General features: G+C 38.7%; 1 protein-coding gene across 1 annotated transcript; it reads right to left on the reverse strand.

Annotated features, from left to right (window-relative positions):
• Nucleotides 1-10,157: 10,157 nt before the first annotated feature.
• On the reverse strand, nucleotides 10,158-11,069 carry LOC106773465. Its single transcript, XM_014660155.1, has 2 exons — nucleotides 10,631-11,069; nucleotides 10,158-10,510 (listed from the first exon to the last, which is right to left on the reverse strand). Exons 1-2 carry the CDS (start codon nucleotides 11,067-11,069, stop codon nucleotides 10,158-10,160), a joined length of 792 nt encoding a protein of 263 aa, XP_014515641.1.

Below are 11,069 nucleotides of genomic sequence, written 5' to 3' on the forward strand. Positions count from 1 at the left end.
CTCTCTTATGCCATAGCCATGGATTTTCTTCTTTAGCAACTAAGCATGTTATACTATGACTAGATGCACTCTCAATGTCAATCAAATATATGTTATTGTGCCTAACACCTTGCAAAGCAATTTCAGCAGAATTTTTAAAGTAAATAGTACATTTATCACTCTCAAAGGTTACCTTGAGACCTTTGTCGCATAGTTGGCTTATGCTTAGAAGGTTATGCTTGAGGCCTTCAACATATAAGACGTCTTTTATTGTCAATGTGTTTCCTCCTTCAATGTCTCTGATTCCCATTATTCTGCCTTTGTTGTTATCTCCATAAGTTACAAATCATTGCTTCTTCTTCACAAAAGAGATGAACCTTTTCTTGTCACCAGTCATGTGTCTTGAGCAACCACTGTCAAGATACCATAATGACTTCTTTGACTTAGATTGTTCCTACAAAACAAGTTAGCAAGAATTTTAGGTCCCCAATCTCAATATGGGTCCTTGGGGTTAGTTTTTGCAAGTTTCCATCATTTCACAGCTTTAACCCATGCATATTTACCATTTGGAACACCAACATGTTTAATTTTGCACTTGTTTGATGTGTGACCATGCTTCATACAGTAAAAACAACACACATCACTAACTTTATTTTTAACAAAAGTTCCTTTAACAACCCAAATCTTTCGAGTTCTTCTTACCTTGGATTTATAATTTTGATGCAAGTTTCTATTTTTAACATTGCTTTTATTAAAGTTTGTTTTAGCATGTGAATTAGTCTTAGTTGCCTTAGCAAGTAAATTTTCAAGTATATCAATATCAAACATATGACTTTTGCATGACAAGCATTCAACAGGTTCAACAGTAGCATTTGAATCAGACAATTTTATTTCTTAAAATAACTTCATCATCGAGCAGTTTATCATATTCCAATTTCAATTCATTGTGCTCTTTCTTAAGTTTTTTATGTGCAACATCAAGTTTTTCAGATTCATTCATCAATTCAAAGAAATCTTTTTGTAAATCTAATTCACTAGATTCAAAGCTGGAATCGCTTACTTGACTTCCAGTATCCTCAGAATCCGCCATTAGACAAATGTTAGCTTCTTCATCTGAATCACTTGAGCTTGTTGAGCTGGAAGCATTGTCCTCCCAAGCTATGTAAGCTTTCTTTTTCTTTTGAAATTTTCTTTCCTTCTTGTCATCACTTTTCTTGTTCTTTGGACACTCTGCTTTCACATGCCCTCTTTCTCCACAACCAAAGAACTTCACATTTGAAGCAGATTCTTGACTTTCTCTCATTTCTTTATGAAATTTGTCTTTTCCCTTTGCCTTCATGAACTTTGCAAATTTCTTTATCATCAGACTCATGTTTTCCTCATCATCAGAATCATCTTCTTCGATCCTCTTAGAGCTCTTTCCTTTAGATATTTCGAACTTGAAGGCTAGAGTTTTTCTCTTGCCTTGATCCTCTTCAACAGTTAGTCTTCTCAACTCAAGCTCATGCTCACGGAGTTTTCCAAACAAGATTGGCATTGTCATCTGAGTAAGATTTTGAGACTCCGAGATGGCAGTCACCTTTGGTTGCCAAGACCTGTCTAAAGATTTCAAAATTTTCACATTTAGTTCATCAGTATCACAAGTCTTACCCAACCCTGTTAAGTGATTCACAATATGAGTGAAACGCTTTTGAACATCAGAGATCGTTTCTCCAGGTTGCATTCTGAACATCTCATAAACCTGAATGAGAGTCTTCTTCCTGGCACGTCTCACGTCCTCTGTTCCTTCATGAGTGACTCTGAGGACTTCCCACATTTTCTGTGCTGTCTTACACACTGAAATTCTGTAAAACTCATCAAGTACAACAGCAAATGAAATTATATTGCGAGCTTTACTATCAAACTGAGCTCGTCTATTTTCTTCAGCAGTCCAATTAAAAAATGGTTTTTCTGTCTCTACACCATCAACTGTACTCATAAGAATATAAGGACCATTTTGTACAGCTTCCCAGATGCCTCTATCAACAGACCCCATAAAAATTTCCATTCTTACTTTCCAAAAAGCATAGTTATCACCAGTAAACAGTTGAGGTCTGTTAATGGAAGCACCCTCAGCATATACAACGTTTTGATTATGACCAGCCATTTTCGCAAATATTTTGAAAAACTATCAAAGCAAGCTCTGATACCAATTGAAGGTATCAGAGGGGGTATTTTTCGAAGAGTTTAACGCAGCGGAATTAAAACAATGAGAGCAGAAAGCGTGTTCGATCATAGTTAAAACGAAATTGGTCCTTTTTAGCAAAAATAATTTTCTTTCAGAAAATTAATCAAACAGTTAAAATGCGTAAGTTAAAATGAGTGTAGGGAATAGAAAAAACACACGAGTATTTTTATACTGGTTCGATTCAACAAAATCTACGTCCAGTCGTTAATCACTACAAAGAGTGATTAACAGTTCCACTAAAAATAGTTTTACAGATTACAATCAAATGAACAAAATATAAAATGAAGAGAACCACTCTACCAACTTGAAGAGAACCGCTCCGGCAATCGACCAACGATTCGCGAGCTTCTCCTTTCACAAGACCAGGCAGAACACCTTGCTAACTTGAAGAGAGTCTGCTCCAACTATCGACACACGATACGCGAGCCTCTCTTTTCACAAGACCAAGCATGGGAACAAATGAACAAAAGTTTTCTAAGAACGTTCCTCTGACACACAGTGTTCTAACAAGCTTTCTCAGTTCTGAAAATTGTTATACAAAAAAGAAGGGATTTACCGACGGACAAAAGCCCTCGGTACGGACCAAAAGCCGTCGGTAAACCCACTTTACCGACGGTCTGCCGACGGCTCCAAAGCCGTCGGTAATTTGCTTAACGGTCATGTAGATCAATTGCATAAAACTTGAGAGGAAAAAGAATTGATTGTGTTGAATGCAAACAAAATTTGAAACATGCAAATGCGAATGAATCAATTGGCAAGCATATAAATCAAATAAGAATTTCAATAAAAGAGAGTTTCAAAAGATTACATTGTTTCCCCCAATAGCAATAGGGTTTAGTTCACCATAGTCATGGTGAATCTAGATGAAATATGATGAGAGAATGGAAGAAAGAACCCTAAAATTAGTAAGTTGGAGCCTAAGCATCCAAAGAACTGCCTCCAAGGTGTTTGGATCTGCTCTGGACTTCTCCTCTGCCATAAGATTAGGTTTGAAGTCGCACAAAGTCTATTTATAGCGCAGCCAGAAGACAGAAATTTGGCCCAAGGCCCAGCAGACAACCGCCCAGTGCCCCATTTTAGCGCTGGGTAGTTTGCCCATTATCGCGCCACCACCCAACAAGTCATTATTCAATTAGATTTTCAGTGGAATCATATCAAAATGTTTGCATGCTTTCAATCCAATTTAGTTCACATAAGCACATAATTTTCAAGAGATGTTTCATTCATGAATGACCAATCCACTAAGCATAGATGTAAACGTGGATTTCACAATTCTTACCAAGCAAGTGTTTCACTCAATCACTCAAGTGTTTAAGAGGACACTCCACTCTTTACTAATCATATGCGACATAAAACAATATTGCCATTCATCTACAACAATCAAAATCTTCACATGCAAATATTATCACAAGGACTTTTCCAAGGCTTGTAATGAGGCTAGGCTAACAAGAAAAACTGGTTTTTCTGGATAACAAAATTCTTGAGTTAAGAGAGCTATATTAACATTCAAAGCTCAAGCACAACAATCTTTTTCACCAATCTTACTCATCCCCAACTTCTTCCCTTTTATTTTTACATTGAGCTCACTTCATGCTTTTCTTTTTTTTCTTTTCTTTTCTTTTTCTCATGCATTTTTCTTTTTCATCACTTAAGCTCAATGCCTTTTCATTATGTACAATTAATCTCAACCCAACTCAAGGTAAAAAATTTCACATCAAGGGTTTTCATCCTGTTTAAGGCCAAGGTTCAAAAAGGGTATAAAAGTTTAAGCATCATGGGCAAAAATTTGGCTAAGAAAGGGATTCCAAACATGGCCTTGATCATGTAATATCCACATGCAGTTTAATCAATCATCAAGACTAAGGCAATATCATTCATGATTCTCTGTGAACATTACATATATCACAGAAAACTCTGGAGCTCAATACCTCACATAACATGCTTTCTCACACATGTATCTTGCTTAGCATCACAATCACAATCATAAATCATCACACATCTGTTCACGAGTTAGTGAACCATTCCTGGATATCAACACACACATTCAATCATCAACCACATCCAATCATCATCATTTAATGACTCATCATGCAATATATCAAATCAAGCCATCATCCAAATAAGTGTACAAGCCAAGTTATAAACACACAAAATAAAATTCCTATGCTAAAAATCAAAAGTACAAAGGAAAAAGAAAAATAAAACCCTTGTCTAACTGTAGACATCCATCAATAGATGCCATGTCAATCCATATCCTTATCCAAGTCATAATCATCCCCAGCCTGGGCATCCTCGAAATCGTCATCCTCCTGGTCATCATTGTCTCTACCTGGGACTCTAGCTGCTCCAAAACCGCTACCTTATGCCTGCTTCTGAGGCCAAGCCATCGCATTATGGAACTCATCCATAGTCTACCTATGCACTGGTGGCTAGTCATAAAGTCCCACAATCATCTCAGCAGTGGCCACCTGCCCTCTACGGAGAGACTCTATCCTCGCCTCCATCATGGACATATACATGTCCCTCATCTGGAAAGGCTTCGGCTGTTGTACCAGTGCATCTGCAGGTAGATCATCTTGTTGGGCTGCTTCCCTCTTAGGACGTTCCTAGGAGCTGCTCCGGCTGGCTCGTTCTCCAAACAGTACTGCCGAAAATAGGATGCGTATATGGCCCTCCTAGGCCTCTCATAAGGTGGGATTGTAGTGTCCACCCCGGCCTGCTGACTTAAGAAAGTAATAAGGGATGGATGTCCCAGCGGCGTCCTACTACTTATAGTAGTAGCACAGCTCTGGATCTCATCAGCAATGACTTTCCCAACATTAACATCCAATTGCCTCAGCATGCAGTAGATGAATATGATCCTGTGCATCGTGATGTCGGAGACATGGGAGCACGACTGAACATTGGCATGCGTGAATGTCATCTAATACCTTGCCAGAGTTGTCAAGTCTGCCCTCCTTATGTTGACGGGCACTCCATTAGGGTTGTTCTGAAAGTGCCTTCCAGGAAGGCACATAACCCTTTCAATATCTGCAATATCTCTGAACCCCCTACAAGTGCTACATACTGGCACTGCTCACCTGGTCAGTCGGTGCCTAAAAAGCTGTTGATAGTGTCAGGGTCATACCGTACAATCCTCTCCCTAACATAGCTCCTATATCTCCCTACTGAGACACCTCTTCTAGTCAAGGCGTTCGTGTAGAACTCCTTTACTAGTTCAATACTGGCTGGTGCAGGGTATGTGGTCAGTTTCTCTCACTCTCTCCTCAAAATTTCTGCTCCAAACTCAGGAGCCAAATCTGGAATGAAAGTCGCCTTCCTTTCCATCAACAATCTCCTCTCCTACACAATCCCATGATGCTCTACGTGCTGCCTAAAGAGGAACCTAGGATAATAGAATCGCTGTGACCTCTCAGGATCCTTCCTTTTGTTGCCAATATTCTTAACCCTTCTTGATGATGATGTCATTCCTGCATAAAATAAAGTTTAAAAGACAACAAGAATTCATCATTAAGGGTTAGCATATCATCAATAGATTTTCAAACCAAGCACAGGTTAACACTGAGGGAAAAACAAGGCCCCTCAGCCTCCCTGTATCACAAAACAAGCATGGCAAAAACTCTGCACACCGCTCAGCGTCCAGGAAGATCGCTCAGCGGTATGCCTCTAGCCGCGCCACCGCTCAGCGGCAGAACAGACAACCCAGCAGTGAAGGCTAGGTTTTTTTCGAAAACCTTTCTAAATTTCCCTAATCTCCACTCTTTTCCTAATTTCATTCATCCAGACCAAAGTCATGCATTTTAATTAGTTCAAATAGGTTCTAATTCCTCAATTCATGCATAGAATTTAAAAACCCTAATTTATCATATTCCTACACATGTTCTTCATCAAATTTCCAAACTTAGAAACCCTAGGAATGAAATTGCATGACTTACTTGAATGGAGAGACTAAATGCTTGAAAATTTGCTTTCCAATGGATGATGAATGCTTCCCGATGCAAGGCTCTCACCAAAACCCCAAACTTTTGACAAGAAAAATAGGATTTTATGAAGGGGTGATGGAAAAAGTGGGGAAAACTCTTTGGAAAACCTTTGAAAGTGAAAATTGGGTGCTAGGGCTCAGGGAGAACGCTTGGGCGAGCTTCAAATAGGGGATTCAAAAGTGCAGAACCACCAAAACGCTGAGCTTTTAAAAGCCCAAGCTTAGTCCGCGCCGCCACCGCTCAACGGTGAGCGTGAAAACTCAACCCTCTTTTTGGCTTGCTTTTTCGTGATTCAACCGTGCAACACCTGTTTTCAACCTTCAATTTTTCAAGTCTATGCCTTTCCCCTCTCAAATGCGACATTCAGACATATAATGCACTTAACACAGAGTTATAACAAGAAATAATCAACTAGGTCGCCTCCCAGGTAGCGCTTGTTTAATGTCACGAGCCTGACCCAAACCTGTTTAGCACTCATCAGTAAGTGCCTATCTTTCCAACACCCTTCAGTAGGTGTGCCTACCTGTATCCTTTAGTAGATACATATAAAAATTTAGCATCCCTCAGTAGATGTTACCCAAAAGTGTTTAACAATTCAACAAATTACTAAACCAAAATCAAATAATCCTATAACTACAAATGTTTTACAATACACAAGATTAAATCAAATGTCTTCAAATCTTTTTATCCCTGTTGGATTCTTCATCTACCCAACTCATTAGTTGTCTTCTATCCACTCTTTTGATGGCTTTTGTATATGGTTTTCTGATTTCCATCTTGCCATCTTCCTTGATCTTGATGACAATCCACTTCTTATTCTTGAATCTCACCTGTGCTCCTCGTGGAAGTGGTGTATCTTCTAAGTGGATAGTGCCTCCTTTATTAACCTCCTCATCTTTAGGTACCTGCAAAACATTACAACTATTAGAATTGGTACCTGATGTGTTATCCTCTTCATTTGATGCAGATTCCCTTCTTGACTTTTTATGTCTGGCTCTCTTTTTAACTCTAACATTCTTCTCTTTAGAGCCAGTATATAACAGCACATGGTCTTTGTCTTTCATCATGATTCTTGAATCATGGACACTAATAAACATCTTTGATGTTTCCATGAAAGGTCTTCCAAGAATCATATGAATCCTCTCCTCATCTTCCATGCCCATGACAATAAAATCAGCCAAAAATTCTAGTTGCTTCACACGCACAACCACATTTTCTACCATACTAAGTGGTGTTTTAACTGAACCATCCGCCACCGTCACAATAAGAATAGATAGTTTCAATGTTAGCCCTCCAATTTTCTTAAAGAAACGCATGGGCATCGTGTTAATGCTAGATCCAGAATCTATTATTGCTTCCCCTACATCAACATCATTCATAGTACATGACAAATTCAAACAACCTGGATCTTTTTCCTTAGGCGGATAATTCTTTGGAGGTTCAATATCAAATTCCTGCTCATCATAATCTCCATCTAGATCAATGGTATCTCCCAAATAATATTTCATCCTTTCAGTATGTACAGGAATCTGTCGGATAACAGAAGGCACTATAGTCACTTGGTTGACAATTTCTCTGGTTTGCCCATTGTGACTGAAATTTATTTCCTCTTCTTCCTCATCTTCACTACTATCGAGCTCAATAATTTCTCTCTTATCTTCTTCCTCATCACTGCTTCCAATCTCCACAACTTCCCTTTCAGATTTTCTCTTATTCCTTGTAACAACAGCTTTACATTCTTCTTTAGGGTTAACATCAATGTTAGCCCTAAATTGATTCTTCTCAGTAGTTTCAACCCTCTTTGACAGCTGCCCAATTTGTATCTCTAGAGATTTGAAACTAGCTTGATCATTTGTATGATTGGAATCGTAAACCTTCAAGAATTTGTCAAATCTATCACTTAAATCTTTTACAAACTCTGTCAAATGAGTAACCTACTACAACATAGGTGAAGGTTGCTGCTGCCTGAAGGTTTAAGCTGCCTGAAGGTTTAAGCCGCCAAATGAGTCATCCAGCATCATCTTAGACTGAGTGTTTAAGCCGCCAAGGTATGCAAGAATTAAGGTGGTCTTGTCAAAACCATGGATTGGCGTCTTCCTTAGCAAGCCCATGAATCTCTCTCATGCTTGACCTAAAGTTTCTTCCATGCCTTGCTTAAATGATGAGATCTCCAGTTTTCCCTGAGTAATTTTAGACTGTGGAAAATATTTAGTGACAAACTTTGTAGCTATAGTCTCCCAAGTTGTAAACATCCCTTGAGGAAAGGAGTTAAGCCAAGTCTTAGCATTGCCTCCCAAAGAGAATGGAAACAAGTTAAGCTTTACTCACTCGTCCGATACACCTGTCATCTTCACTATATTGCAGATTTCACTAAACGTTGTCAAATGATCATATGGGTTCTCATTTGACAAGCCGTGAAACTGGTTGCTTTGCACCAGGTGTATAAGAGCTAGATTCATCACCATGTTGGTCGTTTGATCCGTAGGCATGGCTATGCTATTGAAATGGAAAGGGCCAACCGTATTAGATTGGTCTGCAAGAGTGCGTCTTGGAGGAGTTCATTCAGCCATCTTCTCTGCTCTTCTGACTAGTGAAGGTGAAAGTAGTCTGTCAGGGGAAGGAAACAAATTCCTAGAAGGGCGTCTAACTCTCCTTCTTCCCCTTGTTTCGCTTAAGCCTTCAAGAAGAGGTTGTGTACTTTTCTTACTCCTAGTATGTCTAGTCTCCTGCTGCATGCATAAGAAACACAAACCCTAGTAGCATTTTTATATAAAAAAAAAAAAAACAAAAGATAAAAAGATAAAAAGAGAATATATACAAAATATTTATAATCAAGTCAAAGTTAATCATTTTACATTACTAGCTAAGTTAAACCACGAGTCCCTGGCAACAACGCCAAAAACTTGTTAAGCCCTTGGCAAGTGTACCAAATCGTTATCAAGTAATAATAAATGGTAAGTCTAAGTATCGTTTCCCTAAGGACTCTTAGGCCTTAACTTTCGTATAAACTAATTTCGTAAGAATTGAGAAAAGAATAAAGTTTTGGTTTTTAAATGCAAAGACAGAATTAAACATGCAAATGTAGTGAATCAGTGGTTGAGGAAAAACTATGGATGAATGGTGTTGTTGGGGTTTACAATTTCATCTTATCCACTCTCATAAATCTACTCTTCTTATTTAATTCACTTGTTTATCCAATTTCCATGTAAACTTTCTTAGTCTACCCTTAACCCAATCCCTTGGTGAAAAGAGCCTACTACTAATTACCGACTTGTTATCCCTAGCCTCCCCTAGTAATTAATAATGCATAATGAGCAGAAGAAAAATACAATTGATCGTCCTACCCCTATCCCTCCGCGATATTAACATAATCAAGGAATTCCCCATAGTTCATGACATTACTGTATGTTCCCATATCAATAAAGACAAACAACATTTACCGAATGAGTTAAACGATAAAAGCATTAAGCAAAAGTAAGGAACCCAACAATTAATAAACCAAGTATATGACAAGCATATAAAATAAATAAGAATTTGGATAAATGAGAGTTTCAAAAGATTACATTGTTCCCCAACAAAAAAGGGTTTTAGTTCACCATATTCATGGTGAAACTAGATGAAAAATAATGAAAGAATGGAAAAGCAAACCCTAGATTGAATAAAAAGGAGCCTAAGCATCCAAGAAATCTTCTCCAAGGAGTGTAAAGTAGCTCTGGACGTTTCCCTCTGCCAAAGATTAGGGTTTCAAGTCGCTCTGGGGCTATATATAGGCCAAAAAGATAACAGAATCTATCAGAATAGGCTCATTCTAAGCTACAAAGGGTGTGTTTTTATATCAAATTTATGCATGAAAATAACGGTTTTTAGACCATTATCAATTGGCCCCCAGTCTGTCCAGATTGATTCGTCTGACTCTGCCCAATGCTAAAGTGGTTTTTCCAACCTTGGTTGAAGTTGCCTTGGCGATACTAGAACTGGTTGCCCATATAATTAGCCTCTTCTTGTGCCTCTTCAGGAAAGGCACATTGACCATTTACATGGTCACCACCACAAAAGTCACACAGTGGTTGTTGAGCTTGAGAAACATTCCTCATCTCCTTCGGTAGTTGAGCAATGATCTTTGACAAATTATCTAGTTGTTGAGAGAGAAGTTTATTTTGAGCTAGCAGTGCATCCTTAGTGGGCAATTGGAGAACTCCTCTTTTCTGAGCAATCACGCCCCTCTCATTGAGAGTCTCATTCTCATTGACCGCCATATCTTCTGGCAATTTATAAGCTTCATCAGCAGTCTTTATCTTGATGTTGCCTCTAGCTACAGCATCTAACAGAAGCTTGGATTGGATACAAAGACCTCCCAAGAAAGTGAGAACTATAGTTGTTTCATCAAATCCATGTACAGGCGTTCTTCTCAATAGGCCTTTGAATCTATCCCACGCTTAACCAAGAGTCTCCTCCATGCCCTGTCTAAATGAGGAAATTTCCATCTTTCCCTTGTTGATCTTGGATTGTGGAAAGTATTTGCTCAAGAATTTATTCACCACAACCTCCCAGGTAGTAAAAGTTCCTTCTGGGAAAGAATTCAACCAAAGCTTAGAATTGCTTCCCAATGAAAAAGGAAACAAGTTAAGTTTGATCCTATCATCTGGCAATCCATTGATCTTCACTGTATTGCATATCTCGTTGAAGGTTGTAAGATGATCATATGGACTTTCATTTGATAGTCCATGAAATTGGTTGCTCTGTACCAGATGGATCAACACAGGATTCATCACCATATTTAATGTGTTGTCCCTAGGCATTGCAATACTATTGAAGCTTTGAGGACCAATCACATTAGATGCGTCAGCTAAGGTGCGTCTAGGACCTCCTTCTCCAGCCAT

This window comes from Vigna radiata, chromosome 9, assembly GCF_000741045.1.
Source record: "Vigna radiata var. radiata cultivar VC1973A chromosome 9, Vradiata_ver6, whole genome shotgun sequence".
NCBI classification, from domain to species: Eukaryota; Viridiplantae; Streptophyta; class Magnoliopsida; order Fabales; family Fabaceae; genus Vigna; species Vigna radiata.